General features: G+C 44.8%; 1 protein-coding gene across 1 annotated transcript in view; it reads right to left on the bottom strand.

Moving 5' to 3' along the window:
• Positions 1 to 18,041, bottom strand: part of LOC138756804 (microtubule-associated serine/threonine-protein kinase 1-like) — an 80,162-nt gene extending 62,121 nt beyond the window's left edge. The window contains exons 1-7 of the mRNA XM_069923193.1: positions 17,940 to 18,041; positions 16,478 to 16,528; positions 16,230 to 16,377; positions 13,149 to 13,224; positions 5,368 to 5,446; positions 4,317 to 4,477; positions 3,453 to 3,528 (exon numbers count right to left, since the gene is read on the bottom strand). Of these exons, the coding sequence (XP_069779294.1) occupies positions 3,453 to 3,528; positions 4,317 to 4,477; positions 5,368 to 5,446; positions 13,149 to 13,224; positions 16,230 to 16,377; positions 16,478 to 16,528; positions 17,940 to 18,041 (693 nt within the window). The remainder of the gene's footprint in view (positions 1 to 3,452; positions 3,529 to 4,316; positions 4,478 to 5,367; positions 5,447 to 13,148; positions 13,225 to 16,229; positions 16,378 to 16,477; positions 16,529 to 17,939) is intronic.
• Positions 18,042 to 21,535: the final 3,494 nt, after the last annotated feature.

Raw genomic sequence — 21,535 nt, forward strand, 5'->3', positions numbered from 1 at the left:
TGTACCCGGCTTACGGATGTGGGGAGACCGACTAACAAGGTAAGTACATTCTGGCTCTTACACACCCTGTATCCCTGTTATAGTTTGTCAAATACAACATCAATTGTGTAAATTTTATATTTTTTCTTTACATTCTTTTAACACAAATGCAAAATTCCAACAAACGTACATACATTTGATCCTTTGGTCCGAATTCTGGTCATGAGTCGGGGAGTACCTGCACTCTCCTGTTGGCACGGTAAACACTTCAGGAAGCTTGACATCATCCAGACAAAGCAGTGTGCTTGGTGTGCATCCCTGTGTAAAATGTTCTGAAGTCCTCAAACATGCCTGGTCTCCAGATGCGGAAGATCTGATTCTGCTTCTCTTTCCACAGACGCTGACTGACAAGCTCAGTGTTTTTATATCAGCTTTCCAGCAGCGGTGTTCATTTTTGGTTTTGCTGCCTGCGTGGAGTTTGCATGTTCTCCTTGTGATCATGTAGCTGCACGTCCCCCCAGTCATAGAAACATAGAACATTACAGCATAGAAACAGGACCTTTGGCCCTTCTAGTCTGTGCTGAACCATTTTTCTGCCTAGTCCCACTGATCTGCACCGAGTCCATAGCCCTCCATACACCTGCCCAAATTCTTCTTAAGTGTCAAAATTGAGCCTGCATTCTCCACTTCAGCTGGCAGCTCGTTCCACACTCCCACCACTCTCTCTGTGTGAACAAATTTTGCCTATGTTCCCTCATTTGTACAAAACAAAATCTATTTATTTATTTATTTAGATAGATAGAAGACTGCATATGTATTATTTGTCTGTATGTGTGTTATGTCTGGTTGTGTGCCTGCATGTTTTTGCACCAGGGACCGAGAACACTCTTTCATCGGGTTGTACTTGTACAATCAGTTGACAATAAACTTGACTAAACTTTTCCCCTTTCACCCTTAACCCATATCCTGTGGTTTGAATCTCACCTACCCTCAGTGGAAAAAGCCAACCTACATTTACTCTGTCTGTCCCCCTCATGATTTTAAATATCTCGTTCAAATCTCCTCTCATTCTTCTATGCTCTAAGGAATAAAGTCCTAACCCATTTAACCTTTACCTGGAACTTAGTTCCTGAAGTCCCAACAACATCCCAGTAAATCTTCTCTGCACTCTTTCTATCTTACTGATATCTTTCCTGTAGTTTGGCGACCATAACTGCACACATTTCTCCAAATTTGGCCTCACCAATGTCTTGTACAACATTAACATAACATCCCAACTTCTGTGCTCAATACTTTGATTTATGAAGGTCAATATGCCAAAAGCTCTCTTTATAACCTGATCTACCTTTCATGAAATTATGTATCTGTATTCCCAGATCCCTCTGTTCTACTGCACGCCTCAGATGCCTATCATTTACCATGCATACAATATTAAAGTAAATAAATATTATTGTTAAAAAATTAAGTCACAGAGGGTTTGCATGAGTAGTCGTTCTGCAATCTCACTGCCTGCTTCGCAGCCTGGTAGAGCTGGCTCTGATACTCCTGTACCTCTTTCCCAATGGGAATAGTTGAAAGATGCTGTGTGCAGGGAGGAAGGCGCCCTCAATAATTTTGTGAGCCCTCCCGGTAGACCACGTTGATGGGAGGGCGAGAGACCCCGCTCTTATGGTCCTGTGGATTGACCTCCGATCCATTTCTCTGCAGCAACCATACCCACATTGAGGCAGCCGGCCAGGAAGCTCTGGATAGAAGATGCCAGGATGGTGGCCGGTAGCCTTGCCCATCCCAGGAAGTGCAGTCCTTGTTTTATCTCCATCCTGACTCCTGTCTCATTTAGCATTCTCTTTTATTTCCTCTCTCAATCATTATTCCACTGGGGTTAATGCCATCGAAGATCAGGAACACAAACGACTATTTAATCCTCAATCTAACCCCATCTTTGATTCCGTCACTCATCTCCACACTAGGGACAACATCCTATTAACTAACCTGGTAACCCATTCACCTTCAGGATGTAGAAGTAAACAAGCAGACAAGTGTGAGACTTTTGCATTTTGGAAGGACCAACCAAGTAAGGGCTCATGGAGACACTACTGTTTCCCCCCCCACCTCAACACCAATGGGATTTACCAGGAATCATTGTCTAACAAGGGCTCGCAAAATCAGTAAGGACCCCTATCACTCCTGCACACAGCTACTCCCGCCAGGAAGGAGATACAGGAGTATCATCACCAGAATATTGAAGAAGTATGACAGGTGATTTAATGGAGGTCTACTGGATTCTGAAAGGCACAGACAGCCAGCATCTTTTTCCCATGGCGCGAGTAGCAAACACCTGGGATAATACTCGAATTCCAAAGAATGAGAGGAGATATTGTAGAAACATATAAAATTATGAAAAAGTAGAGGTAGGAAAATTGTTTTCACTGGTAGGTGAGACCAGAACCAGGGGACATGGTCTCAAGATTCAGGGGAGTAGATTTAAGCTGGAGATGAGGAGAAACTGTTTTTCCTAGAGAGTTGCGAATCTATGGGATTTTCTGCCCAGGGAAACAGTTCAGGCTACTTTATTAAACAGATTTAAGGTTCAGTTAGATAGATTTTTATGTAAAAAAGGAATTAAGGGATACGAGGAAAAGGCAGGTCGGTGGAGTTGAGACAATGATCAGATCAGCCACGATCTTATTGAATGGTGCAGCAGGCTCGACGGGCCGGATGGCTGACTCCTGCTCCTATTTCTTATGTTCTTATATGACATCTGTAACAAAGTTTAGGGGAGAGATCAGGGGTAAGTTTTTCACCCAGAGAGTTGTGGGCACCTGGTACACCTTGCCAGGGATGGTATTGGAAGCTGAAACATTGGGGGGATTTAAGAGACTCTTAAGAAAATGGATGGAGGAAAAATAAGAGGGTTACGAGGTAGGGAGGGTTTAGTTTTTTTTTGTAGGAATATATAGGTTGGCACAACATCGAGGGCCAAAGGGCCTGTAGTGTGCCGTAATGTTCTGTGATCTCAGAACAACCAGGTTGAGAAACAGTTTCTTCCCACGGGCAGTGAGACTGCTGAACCACTGATGAACTGCTCATACAAACCCTCTGTGACTCAACCATTTATTTAACAGTAATATTTATTTATTTCAACATTATATAGAAGTACTGGGCATACGTGTCGCTTGTCTGTAGGTGTGTTATGTCTGTATGTGTGTTTGTAGTGTGTTGCACCGAGGACCGGAGAACGCTGTTTCGTCAGGTTGTACTTGTACAATCAGATGATAAATTAACTGAAATAAACTTGAAAATGCTTCAAGCTCCAGATCAATGGCACAGAACTTACCCGACACATCAATCCCTCAGGCTCATGGCCACCCAGTCCCTGACATGATGCTTTTAGTAAATATGGCAGCTTCAGTTCAATTAACATAACAGATTGAACGGACCTAAACACACTCTGCCCCCACCCCCCCCACTACCTTTGGGAATCTCTCTTTGTAGACATGGTTCATCATCACTATTTCATTGTCGTAGCAGGAAGGAGATCTTCCAGGGCTGCAACAGAGCAAAAGGCACAGGTCAGCTGAGGTCAACAAACACATTGAGAATATCTCCCTGTTCTGAGTTAAGACAGCCTGCTGTGCAATGCTAGAAGAAGGGATGTGGGGAAGCCGGGATGGGATGGGGGGGAACAAGTAATAACTGTAGCCCTTTTTACTCAGGGATCCCCAAAATACTGCCGCAAAGAAGACCCATTAAGCCGGCTTTGCTTGAACCAAACAATGCCGGCATAATGCTGCCCCATTGTGTCATTTTACACAGTGTGCTGGCATTCCAGAAGCAAAAGAGGCATGACTTGTAAACATAAGAGTGGCGGCGTTGGCATGGCTCGTGTAAAAGTCGACCCCTCCCTCCCATTTTTCGCCCGCCCACCAGCACATCCGAGCTCCCAATGCCCTGACTGCGGATCTTCGCCCCGCCCACCCATCTGAGCTCCTGATGCCCTGACTACGAATCTTCGCCTCAGCCGCTTACCCATCCGAGCTCACGATGCCCTGACCACGGATCTTTGCCCTGCCCACCCATCCAAGCTCCCGACGCCCCGACTGCGAACCCTCGCCTCGGCCTCTCACCCATCCGAGCTCCCGATGCCCCGACCGTGGACCTTCGCCCCGCCCACCCATCCAAGCTCCTGATGCCCTGAGGCATCAAAGGTTTCAATGTTGGTGCTTCAATGATACAGAAAGTGGCCTTTTGACCCATTCAATTCATGCCTGCTCATTGTGACTTCATCGCCCTGGAGGATTCAGAAGGGAGGATCCCAGGTGGAACGGGGCACTTACCTGAGGCTTCGAGAGCGCGGGCGGACAGCTGGCGAGCGGCGCCCTCCATCGTCATCGGTGATGCTCTCCGTGCTCCCGAAATGCTTGGACAGGAAGTGCAGCTCGTCCACGGTGGGCTGGAAGGGCAACTGGTGAAGCTTCTCCTGCGACGAGCACGAAGACTACAAGGGATTCAAAGTGAAACAAGGTCCGGGTTAAGAGCTGCTCCCAAGGTCCAGACAACATGACCGATGAAGCTCCCTTCCTCTCCCCTCTCCAGATGGTCTCCCGTTCCAGGACTGCCCACCCTACACGTGGATGCTAAATAATTCGAACGACTGCTTCTTAAATACATTATTCTGAAGTGAATGCACAAGGGCCATTAAACATTTCACCAACACCTAAGAAAACAAGAATTAGGAGCAGGAGTCTGTTCTGTCATTCAATTACATCGGTGATTCTCAACCTTTTTCTTTCCCCACTGTAGGTAATCCCTATGTCATCAGTGCACTGTGATTAGTAAGAGATTGCTTAAGGAGGGATGTGGGTGGGCAGGGAAGGTTGAGAATCACTGTTCTAGACCCAATTTGTTATTGAAATATTTGGCTTGAGAAGGATTGTCCTTTGGAGTTATGAAACCGTGCACATAACAAATCCATTAAGGACGATTAAAACAGTGGTTTTCCACCCACACCCCTTACTAATCACAGAACACTGATGGCCTAGGGAATACTTGAAGTGATATGTGAGTGGAGAGAAAAAGGCTGAAAACCACTATTTTAATCGTAACTAATGGACTTGTTATGTGCACGGTTGAGAACCATTGGCCTAACCTTCTCCTGTCTTTCTGTCACAACCCGAGAAGTGGGTTTCTATACCATCTCCAAAGTATTCACATCCTTTGTTGATGGTGATCCAGAACAAGCTAATTCAATACCTAAATGTTGGTTCTTGTTGATGAAATTGGAAATGTGTTACGGGGGCTGCACTACTGAGAACAACCAGCACTGGTTCTTAATGCGTGGTTTTCCTTTGAACGTTGAATAGTTGAAGTGTAAGAGGTAGCACTTACGGACACCGTGGAACTGGGCGTGTTGGTTCCATATCCTGAGGATGGGAGAGAGGCGAGAGACCATCGACGGCCGTCTGCCCTGGGAAACACAAAAGGAAACACTTCAGGCAACGGTATGCACATCTACAGTCTGAAAGTGACAGGGGTCTTGAACCCTCTTGGCCAATAAGCCATATTGATGGCCAATCAATCACCAAGCAGGCACAATTTTCAGGGATCAACAAACCTCGGGGAAGACGATCACTTAGTCCCAGGTCTTCCTTGAAACGCAGCTAACTTTGAATCCTTTGTTCGGCTTGAGATGCTCTAAATTTCTTTTCCCAAACCCAAGTTCAAGAACTGGCTCGAGGGAGCCGGGTATCGGGACTAGGATTCCTGAGCATGGCATTGGAGAAGGGGCCTCGGGACGTAACAGCTTCCTGATCATATCGGAGGTTTGGAACTGGGAGCTCAGGGTCGCCACTGGCATGGACAAGATGCTGCAGAGGTTGCAGGAGGTAAATGCGTGGACACTCGGTGTCTCTGAAGGCATTCTCTTTCGCTTCCTCTTTCACTTACCGATGGGAGTATCAGGATCGTGGCACCTCAGTGAGTCTTTATGGCAAACAAAGGTTAACGAATTTTGTGTATTTATACACAATGAAGGAATCTTGAACTGATATTGAGGTAGGAGGAAAACATTTTTGATCTCCAACTGTTCTATGCAAAATGAAGGCAGAACAAAGCTTGGAATGATAGATGGAATTTTCCGAAATTATCTTGTGATGAACACACTTTGTCTCATCCACAAAAATAAAGAATGACTTTATGAGAAATTATAACCTACAAGACTGTGCTCCAATAGTGTGCAGTAACATCGTGGTAAACCACTCTACTGACTGGACATGCCTCCCAAGACCAATCCTACCCATAGTCCCCTTCCTTTTGCTCTGATCAGTCAAGGAGGTGGATGGTTGTTTGATAGTGTTCCGGTCTTTAGTTATTAAAGGGCCGATTGTTTCACTACTCAGCCTTTTGTGAATAATTGATGGTGCATCAAGCCCTTAACCTGAAGTCTATTTTTCTTTACCATTGACTGGATGAGTTAAACGCTGCCCTGCTGTTCTGAAAATTTCCACAAGTAGATCATTGGTCCTTGTAATTGTTTTTTCATGAAATGAGCTTTAAATTGAAGGATCTTGACATATTAATGCAGTAAATTGCAATAATTTATCCTAATTTCACAAGTAATCATCAGTCCAACTGCAAAGGAAGATGAAAATGTTTACATTCAAATCCAATGTTAGAAAGACACCACCCTAATGAACAGACAGAGAGTTCCATGGGGTAAGGATTCCTCTGGTCGCTGTCTGTGCATTCCCTTCAGTTTTCCAGCGAGATTCAATTTAAATTTGATAAAAATTTAGACATACAGCGCTGTAGCCGGCCCTTCCGGCCATGAGCCTGTGCCACCCAACTTCCAACCCAAACGTGTGGGTCGTTTGGGACGAGCACATTTGGCAACTTCGCTTGGACTGAAAGGCTCTTCACAGAGGCACAGTGTGGGGAGGAGGAATTCTTACCCATATCACTCAACACAGGGGAACAAACCAAATCAGCAACGCAACCCAGTCACTATAAAAACATGGATTCCACCGGAGATCTGATTTCGTTGCCCACTTCCCAAGCCCCTGATCTTTCTAATTTCTCTCTTTTCGAACCTTTCGCCTCTTTCCGCAGACGTTGCCTGACCTGGAGGCACCACTGAATGAAGGGTTCTGGTCCGCCACATTGGCAGTTCTCGCTTTCTCTCCCACGGATTCTGATCGACCCACCGAGTTCCTCCAGAAGATTGGGCGTTGTTGCCTAATCTGTTGACTCTCTCTGCTACTTCCAACCTCCTGTCCAAAATTGCTCATTATGACAACAGATCAGCCGATGATCTCAATGAAGCTCATGAAAGGTTGTTGCGCAGAAATTGTTCCCAATGCTTTCAGCGATCCCTGGTTGGTTGCTAACTGTCTGTCCTGGAACTACGAGGCAGGGCTAATGCTTTACCTGTTGGTGCCAGGCTGTGGATTTGTACTGGTTTAGTTGCAGTTTGGTTCATGTCAAAAGCACACTGAAAATGAACATGCATCTCACACACAGCAGAAAGTAAGGGAGGCCTGGTCACATGACACCACCAACTGACCAAGACGGCAACCACCTTGAACCAAATCACAACCTGAATACAGCATCAGACCCGATAAACAGTTACCTGTCACTACGATGACCATGGCTGCAAGGGGAGAAAATAGGTTACAGTAACAACAAGTTGAGAAATGTCAATGACTCCCAAGTCCCAACAGAATTATGGCTACGATTCTACAGCATAGTAGATTGCTGATTGGTTTAACGCTGGGGGCGGGGGGCGGGGGGAATGAAACATCAGGATTATAACAAAGTCAGACAGTTTTACAAAACTCAACCAAGGTAGTTGCACTGGGATGGGTGGGCAGGGGGGGGTTGGAGGAATCAGATAAATTGCTTTAAGTGTAAGGCTCGATAATACAAATGCCATATGAGACTTGAATATGATCAACCTGCAGATTGATAATCTGCACCCACATTCGGAAAAACACACACACAGAATTACCAAGCATGTTAAATTAAATTTTTAAGTAAAAAAATATATCTACAGCACAGTAGAAACCGATTTTGGCCATTCAAACCCGGGTTGCCCAAATTAACCCACAACCACCCCCCCCAGTCGTTTTGGAGGGTAGGAGGAAACCAGAGCCCCCCCCCCCCCCACCCTCGGGGAGGGGAGACCACGCAGACACGGGCAGAAAGTACAAGCTCCTTCCCAGGCAGTGCGGGATTCCAACCCGGGTGGCTTGCGTCGAGATAGGAGGGAGGATGTCGTCTGCAGTGATAAGTAGCTTTACTCACAAGTGCGGCAGCAGAGAGGACTAAGAAGCTGTTGACAGAGTGCAGAGGAAACAGCTCGCTAGGAGTACCTCCCCGTAATGCAAATTTAAATGAAAGCTGCTACAATCCCGCAGAACAAGATTGTGCAGAATTGAGCACCACAGACTCATTTAAGGATTCTTATTTTGTACATTATTTATTACTGATTTTTTTTCTGTATTGCAGTCAGTTTGTTTACATTTCTCTCCTATCTTTTCTTGAGTACAGTAAGAATAAGTAGAAATTTTGCCTGTCCTACAACCTCAGGGATATAGGTGATGTTCTCTGACAATAAATCTGAACTTTGACCAAAATCCAGGCAGGTAAACCTGTAAAGACATTTATGTACTGAGGCCGGCAGTATTGAAGGGGCTCTTTGATCATCAGAAACTCTGTGTTTTAGTAATTAGACTTCATCTTTCAGGTGGTCTTGAGCCCAAAAGTCAACCATTCCTCTGCCAGTCCTGCTGAGTTCCTCCGGCAGTTTGGTTTTTTTTTGGACAGTGGCCTCTTTCACCTCCAACGTGGAGCTTGCATTTTGAGTGCTTGTGGCTGAAAATCCTGAATGGCGTGGCAGAAAGTGGTGCCTTCTTTCAGGAAGGGCCACTGTTGAAATGCAGCGGAATGGAAGAAGCTCCCAGAAACAGCCCCTGTGATAATTACAAAGGCAGTGTCCGAGACATTGGGCAGGGTGCCATGCTATTACAGCACCGGCGACCCGCGTTCGGTTCCAGCGCTGTCTGTAAGGCGTTTTCACCTTCTTCCCGTGTCTACATGCATGTCCTCTGGACTGCTCCCACCTTTTAAAACATACAGGGGTTATAGGTTCATTGGGGTATTTGGGTTGCATGGGCTGTATGTAAGGAGGTTGTATGTTCTCCCCGTGTCTGCGTGGGTTTTCTCCGGGGCCTCGAGTTTTCTCCCACTGTTCCAAAACATACCGGGGTAAGAGTTAATGGGTTATAATTTGGGTGGCACGGACTCGTAGGGCCAAATTGGCATGTTACAGTGCTGTCTGTCTAAATTTAATTTAAAACTATTTATCCTTCAATAATCAAATAGCTCACAGGGGCAATATCACATGTTGCTGTTCCTGGGGCTTTGATATACACAGATGGGTTGCCATGACATTAAAATAAAGGCTACACCTCAAAAATAGTATAATAGATGACCCCCAAACCTTAGAGGTAAACGCAAAGCCTCATTCTACGTTTCTTGATTATCATCGAAGAGTTAAACGCCAAATTTAGCTGAATGATTAAACCATGCAGTTCAATCTCAACCACACCACCCTCACAATTGCACATAAACACATTTCCATCACCTATTCCCACTTACTCTCCCCACACGAGCACAGAAAAACCTGTTCACAGTACACCTCTTATCCCATGGGGATCAATCTGTTCACTGCTATGAGGCTCTAAAATTTAAGTTAGCAATTTTAACTGCAAGCCCCTTGCTCCACAGACACTTTCCAATCACACACTAATGGAATTCAAGTGCCTCATTTCTACGTAACTGTCTCGGAGTAGGCACAGTGGTACAGCGAGACCCAAGCATGATCCTGACTTCAGGAGCTAGCTTTGTGGAGTTTGCCTACGATGGCATGGGTTTTCCTCCAGGAGATATGGCCTCTTCCCTAAATCCAAACACATACAGGTTGTTGGAAATTGCCCCTAGATGGTGGGATTTGGGAAGAGTTTTTAAATTTAAAATTAGACAGATTGCACTGTAACAGGCCGATTCGGCCCTACAAGTCGGTGCTGCCAAAACTACAGCCCATTAACCCTTACCCCTGGTACATTTTTGAAGGGTGGGAGGAAACTGGAGTCCCTGGAAAAAACCCATGCAGACACGGGGAGAACGTACAAATTCCTTACACACAGCGTGGGACTCGAACTCAGGTCCAGTCCTGATCACTAGCTTTGTAAAGGCTCCTGCGTGATGCTAACCCGTTGAAGAGAATTTTTAAAAAATTCATGTGTGATTAGGGTAAATGGGTGGTCGAGGATCAGTGTGGACTGAAGCTTCATTTGGTACCTGCATCTCTGGATAAGTGAGTCTGCACAGTAATGAAACGGTAGCCACATTGTCTGGTTCCTCCAACCTCTTCCAACCCATCCCAGTGATACTATGCTGCATCTCACAGTGACTTTCTAAGTACCTACAGATATGTACATGAACATACAGAGGAGGTTTGATATGTCACCAAAAACACTTGAAAACTACAGAGACAATGCACAGGAAGTGATCTGCAGTGGGTTGTTAACTCGGCCAGGGCCACCAGCGAGGAGATCTACAAGAGGCACTGCCTCCCACCTCAAGGACCCTCACCACCCAGGCCATGCCCTCTTCACACTGGAAGGAGGGACAGGAGGAGCCTGAAAACATGCACTCAGCTTCTTCCCCTCCGCCATCTGATTTCTTAGCGGACAATGAACCACAGACACTCCCTCGCTCTCTCCTACTTTCTTGCATTATTTATTTATTTTGGAAATGTAATTTATAGCTGCTGCAAAGCAAGTAATTTTGTGATTTGTTCATGACAATAAATTCTGATTGATATCAGAGTCAGTTGAACAGTATGGGTAGAAGCCCCTATGCTTCACTGTGTCCATTCCGACCATTTCCAGCAACCATTAGCACTAATGCTATGCCAATCCCATTTCCTTTATTCTCCCCCATGTTCCCATCGTCTCCAGATTTTACCACTCAGCTACACAATGGATGGGATTAATGATTTGTGGCAGCAGTACAGTGTGAACATTTCTTTAAATTACATTTCATTGCAAGGAAATAGGAGAAAGTGAGGCAGTGTCTGTGGTTCATTCAGGAATCTGATGGCAGCGGGGAAGAAGCTGTCCTTGTGCCGCTGAGAGCTAGTCTTCAGGCTCATATACCTCCTGCCTGATGGTAACAGACATGTCCTAGGTGGTGAGCGGTCCTGAGGACAGAGGCTGCTTTCTTAAGACATCACCTCTTGTAGATGTCCTAGATGGATAGGGGAGAAAACTGGAGGAAATTTATGCCAGGGCAATGTGCAAACTTTACACAGGCAGCACTGGAGGCTAGGAATGAATCTGGCATTGAACCCAATTGTACTGGGGATACTGTCATCATGAGGCAATAGCCGTTGTGACACCCTGAATCCCTGCAGAAGGATGTAACTAATCTCTGTAGTCATCGAGGATCAGTGGGCAAGCTGTCCTCTTGCTAATCTCCGAAAAAGCTAACAGAAGCCGGGTTCTGTCCCTTCCCTCTTTGCCAACCCCTCCAACTCCAACCCTGTGGTTAGACTGAAAACAACAGAGGACAACAGGTTCAGATAAACACAGCAGACGCTGGAAATCTGAAATGAAGCAGAAAGTGCAACAAATCAGGCAGTATCAGCGGAAAGAGAAAACCAAGCTGAGGTTTTGAGCTGATCTTTAAAAATTCAAAAATCCGCTTGCCAGGGATCTGGACCACCCAAGAATTCAGACTTTTTGAAAACTCTCAAACGTTTGAAATTTAGCGGGTTTTGGTGTGCGTGTGTTAGCGCGACAGATGCACAGCAGCAACAAGCGGCCACTTTATTTTTCTTTAAAACTCCTCGTTTTGATACGTGAAGCATGAATCAAAATTTACCTGTTCATCTCTTCTTTATTCCTCCTTAAATTTGACTTTTAAATGTTCTGCCCGAGAGTCCGGAAAATCTATAATTCCAGTTCGACCCGAGGGCAGTCCTGAATTTTGGGCTTCTAACTTGCTCTGTAACCATCTCTGGCCCTGATACTCTCTCAGATATCTGCCAAGGCTCTTGCTCATCTATGAATGGAGCAGTTCCAAGTTGGTGGTCAGCCCTTCAGCTGCCATACTGATGAGACTGGAATCACCTCCTTTATGTTTCCCTTACCTCTTTTTCCAAGTTCTAATTTATTGTCACATATACTGAGGTGCAAGTGTCCTTTAAGAGATGCAAAAACCCCCATATCTGCAACCCGACACTCTCTGCTGTCCTAATCTCATCTCTCGTGGCTTGGTTTCCAATTTTGTCCTGACAAGGGTTTCTTGGCCTGAAATGTTATCTCTCTCCATAGATACTGCCTGACCTCCTGAGTTTTTCCAGGAACAGCTTTTTATTTGCTCTTGCTTTGTTTGATAATGTTCCTGAGAGGAGCTTTAGGGATTTTACGACACTAAACACACTATGAAAAAGCGTGTTTATTGCTGGCCAGGCAGCATCTGTGTGGATAAGAACATAAGAAATAGGAGAAGGAATTAACCATCTGGTCCGTCGAGCCTGCTCTGCCATCCAGTAAGATTATGGCTGATCTGATGATCGACTCATCTCCACTAACATGCCTTTTTCTCCCCTTAATCCCCCATTTTGTAAAAATCTATCCCACTTTAAATATATTTACTGAGGTCATGCCACGACTGGAGGGCAGCAAATTCCAAAAATTCACCACCCTCCTCCTCATCTCCATCTTAAATGTAATACCCTGAATCTTGAGGCTATGTGCCCTTGTTCTGGTCTCCCCCCACCCATGAGAACAACTTACCTATCTCGATCTTATCTATGCCTTTCATAATTTTATATGTTTCTATAAGATCTCCTCTCATTCTTCTAAATTCCAGCGAGTACAGTCCCAGACAATCTCTCCTCATGGACTAAACTCCCTCATCCCTGGAATCAACCTTGTTAACACTTTGGGTGAGACTATTGCAGAGTGAAACATAAGCCATCCTTCTGCTGCCACGGATGCTGCCTAACCTGCTCTTTATCTGCTCCTGCAGTCTCTTGGTTATTGCTGTGTCCTTGCGACTCTACGTGAACTTTTGATTTTTGTGGTGTAAAGCAGCCTTACCTTCGAGAGGTCACAAAGGAGAAGTGCGCTGGGGCATTGGGAGAGAAGTTTCGAGGACTGTCCAAGGGACTGCTGCCTGAACAAGGGAATAAAGCAGAGGGCAAGTCAGCTGGGGCTTCTATAAGTTAAACATCCAACCAATCAAATATTACTGTATATACGTGTGTAATAGTTGAATTTTGTGGATCAATTTTTAGGATACTTTTGACCGCAGTAAATACTTGCGTCATTCCAAGCACAGACGGACCAGGTAAGTCTGCAGTCGAGGCATTGGGAGCTCAGGGAAGCGGGTGGTTTAGGCAAGGGTCCGTGGCTGGGGTGTGGGGAGCTCAGATGGGTGGGCAGCAGTGACTGGGTGGTAAGCCTGCGGTCAGGGAGCCGGTAGCTCGGATGAGTGGGCAGCAGGGGCCTAGGTGAGAGTCAGCAGTCGGGGCATCGGGAACTTGGATGGGTGGGTGGCTGGAGTGAAAATAGGGTGTCAACTTTTACATGATATCAACTATTACACACATATAGTACTTAATATCAAAGCAAGGTTGTCTCTGGTTCTTCCTTGACAGATTCAGATATCCAGCAACTGTTGTTGTTCTTTGTTTTACAAATCATTAATTGCCAGAATATATTTCTTAGAGATGATGTAGAGAAAGCCACAATGGGAGTACATTGGACGCAGTCTGAGAGATTGCTTTGCTGAGCAACTCCTTATCCACCAATTACCTCCTGCCTGTGGTGCTCCTCCCCCACCATCATTTTCTTCAGACCCCTGCCTATATTTTGCTCATACTTTGATGAAGGGCTCAAGCCCGAAATGTTGCCCATGTAATCTTTATCTTTGCTATACGGTTAGTGTTGAGGCGGTTAGCACGACACTGTTACGGCGTCAGCAACCGGCTGACACTGTATCGAATGCCGTGCTGCCTGTAGAGAGTCTGTATGTTCTCTCCATGTCTGTGTGGGTTTCCTCCAGGTGCTCTGGATTGCTCCAACCATTTAAAAAAATGTACCGTGGATTATAAGTCAATTGGGTGTAACTGGGCGTCACAGGCTCATGGGCCGTAAGGGCCTGTTACCGGGATATAGATCTAAATTTAAAATTAATAAAAGTGCGCTGTTTGACCTGCTGGGTTTCTCCAGCATGGTGTTTTTAGTGCATTCATGGTGTCTGTATACTTTCGTGTTTTATCCAAATGTATCATGATGATACAAGAGGATTTGTCTCGAACATCTCACTTCGGCATATTGACACGTTTTGCTTTGCAGGGTCAGGGAGGACAATGATGGAAGGCCAGAGTTCACGTCACGTAGGGTGGCTTCTGCTGGAGTCGGGAGTCTGATTAGCAGCAAGAATGTGAAAATTACACAGGCAACTGCAGGGGATGGGTTCAATCGGCAGGGGATGGGTTCAATCAGCAGGGGATGGGTTCAATCAGCATCCCAACCCAAGCACTGTCTCCTTATTACAATGAGAATACATCAATGAGCACTGATGAATCAACTGGCTGCCGCATGGTACAGGTTTGAAACAGGGCTCTTTTTTCACACTTTCTAAATATGGATGATAATTAATTTATTTCATTTACACCGGCGTGGGCTTCGCACCTCAAATCTTTTATCTGCAGAGCTGTGATGATGCTCTTCTGCACAGCAGGCAAGAAAGTCAAAGCTTCAGTTCCCACTCTGGCTGACATACAATTTATTTTTTCTCCTAATGTGATGAATTTGCTGCTGGGTGTTTTACTTCTCTGTGGGAAAAGCTTGTACTTCATGCTCAATGACTAAGGTCAGAGTCATAGACCTTCCCCGTGGTAGGGGAGTCTAAAACTCAGCGGTTTAAGGTGAGAGGGGAAAGATTTGAAGAGGAACATAATGGCACAGAAACAGGCCCATCGGCCCTTCTAGTCTGTGCTGAACTATTATTTCTGCCTCGTCCCATCAACCAGCACCCAGACCATATCCCTCCATACCCATCCCAAACATGTACCTGTTCAAATTATTCTTAAATCTCAAAATTAAGCAATTCAGCCGGCAGCTCGTTCCACACTCCCACCACTCTCTGTGTGAAGAAGTTCCCACTAATGTTCCCTTTAAACTCTTCCCCATATCCTGTAGTTTTTTAAAAAATCTCTCTCGATGTCAGGTATAGATTCTGAAAGGACTCCCTTTTGCTTCTCTATCTCTGATTGTAAGGGGCGTCGGGAAATCTCTGCTGACGGCGACTCGTCTGCTCTACAAAATGTAATGTGTAATATTACACCTGTTTTATTACATGGCAACGAAAAGAACCTTGAACAGAGACTGAGAGGTAATTTACTCAAACAGAGGATGGTGGGAATATGGAACGAACAGTCGGAAGAAGCTTAAATGACACTTAAAAGAAATTTGGACAGGTACATGGCTTAGGTGCCATGCAGGTAAATGGGTCTAGCTCAAAGGGACCTTGGACAGCAAAACCAGGTTGGGCCGAGTGGCTTGTTCTCGTGCTGTACGGCTCTGTGACTCCACGGTCCTTAAACCTGCAGTTGAATTGACTACACTGGACGATTAGGAGTGACGTAGAAGCAAGACTTGGTGGGAGTGGATTATTTTCTTTTCTGCTCAGTGAACCAAATGGGTTTTATGATAACCTAGCATTTTTGCAGTTACTATTGCAGAGAGCGGGTTATTTCTCTGCAAATATTTAATTACAGGAAACTAGAGCATTCCTATGAAACTTTTCGTAAGCCAAAATGGGCATAAAGTGAAGAACCATTTGCTACTATTGGAGGCTATTTTCATAAAAGTGAAAGCCTATTCAAATCCTTTCCTGAAAGCAAACACGGCCTTCTTTGTTAAAAGCAAATTTTCGTAATTTGAATATTCGTAAAATGGGGTATACCTGTAATATGAAATAGCTAGTTGCCATGATGGAACTCAAACATGCCTCTGGCTGACAGTTTAGAAACTTGACCAGACAAGAGATTAATTTTTAATGAATGGCAACTCTATCGGGAACCGGGGACACAGAAGGTCTTGTGTGACTACAGCTTTCCATGACAAATCCTGGATATCACTGCATAAGAGCCAAGGAACCTGGTGCCTTACCTAGGTGACCTGGGAGAGGTGAATGGGGTCGAGGAAGCGTTGGTGACGTGCTGGTCAGAATCAAGCTTTTTCTGTTACTAGTTCGGCAACTGCAAAGAATAAACACAGAGGAATCAGAGCATTGATAATAGCATGCAGACAATGTTGGCTGAATATATTAGAGCAGAATTCTTGAAAATAGGAGTCGTTTCCCCCCCACCCCTCCAATTGATGTGATCTACTGGCATCAATGTCTGAAGAGGGAGTACAAAATCGTTGAGGGCCCCTTCCACCCCGCATACGGCATCTTTCAGCTGCTCCTGTCGGGGAAGAGATCCAGGAGTTCCAGAGCCAGGCCCACTGGGCTGAGGAACAGCTTCTTCCCACAGGGCAGTGAAGACGCTGAACGACCAGAGGCACGGCTCGCACTCACCCTCCGAGACGTTAATATTCAAGGAACAAAATCTGTTTATTTATTTATTTCTGTATATGTATATTTGTCCGGGGCATGTATTGTTTGTCTGTACATGGGTTATGTCCGGCTGTGTGTCACATCTTTCGCACCGAGGACTGGGGAACACTGTTTCGTCGAGGGGTGCTTGAACTTCCCTGCAACCATCGGGATCTTGAATGAACCCCACAACAGTGCTATCATACTGCCCTTTGCAAACTATTTTTTCAATTTAACTATGCCCCTTGTCTTCTCAGATACAGTAAAACACCCTGCTATCCCTCACCTACGGGAAATGCGGATGCCGAATATACAAATTTTCCAGTTGCCTGAGACTCATTCTTACAATGCCTCACTAATTCACCTGCATTAAGAATAAAGTTTAAAAGACAAAAGACTTGGTATTAATGCAGAGGTGTTGACTAATAAGGTTTAATTTATTACTCTGATAAGGAATTTTTTTTCTCTTCTCTTTGCCAAACAGCTTCGTTTTTGGTTAAGGGCTTAGATTTTCTTTTTACAAGTAGACCCCAACTTACGACCGTAATTGGGACTGAAGGATTGATCGTATCTTGGATTGGACACAAGTCGGATTCACTCCACTGCGCATGGCTTAACGAAGACCTAAATCAATTTTTAAAAAAATATTTTCAACAAATGAACCTTTAATGAAGAATCTCAAAATATGTACATAGTAAACGTACTCAACCTATGAACTTCTAGTAAAGTCATTGGACTTGGGCATTGGGCTGCAGCAGGGAGCAGGGATCTTGGGCTGCTGCGGGTAGCGGGGACCACTGTATACAGAGGTTTAAATACAAAATATGTACTTGTACAGTCATTTTAATAAATACTTTAAAAAAAATTTCGGCCATATGTGTGGGTGGACGCATAGGTCGGAAGTCAAGAATTACCTATATAGTAAAATGTTACTGTAATTTAATTTGTTTAATTGAGAATGCGGGGTACCATGGATGAACTAGTATGATCTAAGTGCAATGTACTTTTTTTTGGCTTTTAATTAGTATTATTATGTACTCTAATTTCAATGTGGAATTTCACTTTCAATTAAAAATCAAATGAAAGAAAGACAAAAGAGTCTGCAAAATGTAATTTTAAAAAATCCAATCAGAATTGTCATCCTTAATTTTGTGAAGTTCACTCTATTGAAACATTTAGTCAATTTCTCCTCTTCCTTTTTTTTTGGCCAGTTGTTTGGGGGTTGCTGGTTGCTTGAATTCCGGATAATAGGGATTTTTTTTTACTGTATCTGGTCGTACGTTAGAGTAACACGAGAGATGCTGGAATACGGAACACCGCGCCGTCTGATCGGGGAACTGAGAAGGTCGAGCAGCATCAGCGGGAGGAAAAGGAATCGTCATCGTCAGGCCTGGAACCCCTCATCAGGTGAATGTTAAGAGTCGACCCATTAAGCTGATTGCAGAAGAGCCCTTCTCGCTACACGAGGTGAAACGTGACAAATAAATTTAAAATGAAACATAAATGTAATTTGCCTCAAGTGAAAAAGTGCAGGGGTGGGGGAGACACTCAGTGGGTCAAAGAGAAGTTCTGCAGGCAAATAGATGATCAGCATTTCCAAGGTCCAATCCTGTCCATTTACCAAGTTCCCTGCTATTACATCTTTAATGGACTCCAGCATTTTCTCCATTAAGCTAACAAAATTTTCTGTTCATTAATTCCCTCCTTATATTAAATTGAGGGCTGATATTAGTAACACTCCAACCCCCTGGATTTATGGCATTTTAGATAACCAGCAACGCATCTAATTATTTCTCTGTCCACTTTCTAAAGTGCTCTGGAATGTAGATTGTTTAACCCTGGGGAGTTAACATGCTTCGCTCCTGATGATTTCCCAAACACTATTTTCAACTAAATTTGATTCTCCTCTTCAATAGACCGTTGGTTTCCCAATATTTCTGGAAGATTATTAGTGTGGCAGAACCAAAGCATTCATTTAAATGTTCTGCCAATTTCTCATTCCCCATTATAAATTCCCCATTGCTGACCAAAAGGAACGGGAACAAGAAAAAAAGTTCCTCAAACTTTTTGCACTATAACTGATGAACTCTCTTTGTTACCTGGTTACAAAACTCATCTAGGTCACTCTATCATAGTATCAGCCCATTCTACTTTACCTGTGAATTTTTTGTGTTGAAGTCACTGATGAGTCTCTACAATGTCTAAAGCAGTGGCTCCCCACCTTTTTTCCCACTCACATACCACCTTAAGTAGTCCCTTACCAAGCCATACTCATGCCATATGGGCTCTCTAAGGTGGCATGTGAGTGGGGGGGAAAAAAGGTGGAGAACCACTAATCTAAAGTCGAACAATCCCATTGTTCAATATATTCAACAACTGAGCATTCACTTGCTTTTGAAAATTCGAACTGTGACCATCAGAGCTAGTACCACCAGTCTGAGGAACAACTTCTTCTCACGGGTTGAACAACCAAAGGAACTGCTCACTCTAACCAACCCTCATTGGTACAAAACAATATTTAATTTATGTGTATAGATAAAATACTTGTCCTGCATATGTAATGCTTGTCTGTAAAAGTGTTATGTCTGGCGGTGCGTCTGCATGTTTTTGCACCGAGGACCAGAGGATGGTCTTTCGTCAGGTTGCACTTGTCCAATCAGATGTTAACAAACTTGCCTTGAAATGCCTCCGCTTCTAAATGGTCAATCTCTCATCCTGAGCCAATGTCATGGGGTTGTAGTCCCTCCTGCTTGAAAAAACAACCTTTCAGCATCTACGCTGCCAAACTCCTCTCAGAAAAGCTGATGTCACAATGAGACCTTTCAACACGCTAAACTCCATTAGCTCATCCTACTCAATCTTTCCTCGCAGGACAACCCTCTCATCCCAGGAATCAATCCAGTGTGTCTATGCTGTACAATCACACTGCAGTCCTGGAATAGGGATAAAAAACAGAGTAATTAGGATTGCCTCTTTGGCCAGACATAGCTGTCATCTTAATCATATATCACCTAACCCTTAGCTTTTCTTCTTTCATCTCGCCTCAGATAATTATAATCTCGGCGAACACTGCCAACTACCCAAGCAAGACTGAAGACCATGCAAGAAGGCAAACAAGCCTCCCCCGCACGGAACAAATAATAACCTCTGCCAGTCTCTTTCTTCAAGGAGACAAATTAATACCTAGCGGATAATGATTATCTCAGTGCTGTGTCATGAACACCTTTGAGCTGGATGTGTTTATAAAAGAGAATTAACTCAGAAAGCAGCTCATTAAACTTCGGATGTAATCCTCCTCCATCTGATGTCAGCTACGAGCCCACCAATCCACTGCTGCCCTCAGGAGAGTTTATTTAATTTGGCCTCCCAAGCTTGTGTTTATTGGCAAATGTTGGTTGCTAACCTCGAGAAGTCCAATTCATCGCTTCAACGGAGAGGGGCGTTAACTTCTGGGAAGGGAGCTTGGCAAGCTAGTCCCAGCAATTGGCGAGATTTCATGGGGCCTGTCTATACAGGGCAACTCATTGCACACTGGGCAGGTTGGTGATCAAACTACGGAGTCGGTGCGTTTTGGCTGTTATAGGAAAAGTGGGACCACCAGCCGGGCGGACTGAACAATAGTGCAACAACAAAACCTTGCACTCAATATCACCAAAATCAAGGAGCTGACTGTTGACTTCAGGAAAAGAAAGCCAGGGGTTATACAATCCAGAAGTCATTGGAAGAATCAGAGGTGGAGAGGGTGAGAAAATTTAAGTTCTTGGGAGTCACTCTCTCAGAGGATCTTTCCTGGACCCACTAATGGCATTGTAAAGAAACCATGTCAGCACCTCTACTTCCTCAGGAGGTTTGGTATGACATCAGAAACCCTGGCAAATTTCTACAGATGTGTGGTGGGAAGTGTGCTGTCTAGCTGCATCATGGCCTGGCACAGGGACACTAATACCCCTGAGCGTAAAGCCCTGCAAAAGGCAGCCTGGGACATCACAGGCAAAACCTTCCCCACCATCGAGATCATCTATAGGATGGAGGGTAGCAGCAATCATCAAGGATCCACACCACCCAGTGCACGCTCCGTTCTCACTGCTGCCATCAGGAAAGAGGAATCGGCGCCACAAGACTCACACCACCAGGTTCAGGAACAGCTGCTCCCCCTCCACCATCAGACTCCTCAACGACAAACTCAATCAGGGACTCATTTAAGGCCTCTTACTTTTGCACTTTATTGATTTTCTTCTCTCTGTGTTTCACAGTTTAGAGTTCTTTATTTGCTTACATGTGTACATTGAGTACAGTTTTTTGTGTGCAGTATCAATAAATGGCCTGCAGGAAAAAGAATCTCAGGATTGTATGTGATGTCATGTATGCACTCAGACAATAAATCTGAAAGCAGGTTGGTGATCAAGCCATGGAGGTGATGTGGGGAACGACTTGGATGGACTGAGCGGCCTCCAGAGCCTAGTTTGTTGCTCAGTCCATCTCCCAGGTAAAGAATTCAGAACTAAGGCCCTTGGAGGAACAGCTGTGACATCTGTGCATAATTCTGGTCAGCCCATATCACAGGAAGGAGGATGTGGAGGGTTTGGAAAAGGTACAGAAGACATTAGGTAGGCCTGGATCAGAGGATATTTGAATTTTTTTTTTAGATTTAGACGTACAGCATGGTAACAGGCCAGTTTGGCCCATGAATCCGTGCCGCCCAATGAGCACCCAACTAACCTACAACTGTTTCAAAAGGGGGGAGGAAACCGGAGCCCCCCCCCCAGAGAAAACCCACACAGACACGGGGAGAATGTACAAACTCCTTACAGACAGTGCAGGATTCGAACCCCCCTCCCGATCGCTGGCGCTGCATTAACCGTTACGCCAACCGTGC

The sequence above is a fragment of the Narcine bancroftii genome, chromosome 3 (genome assembly GCF_036971445.1).
Source record: "Narcine bancroftii isolate sNarBan1 chromosome 3, sNarBan1.hap1, whole genome shotgun sequence".
Lineage (NCBI taxonomy): Eukaryota > Metazoa > Chordata > Chondrichthyes > Torpediniformes > Narcinidae > Narcine > Narcine bancroftii.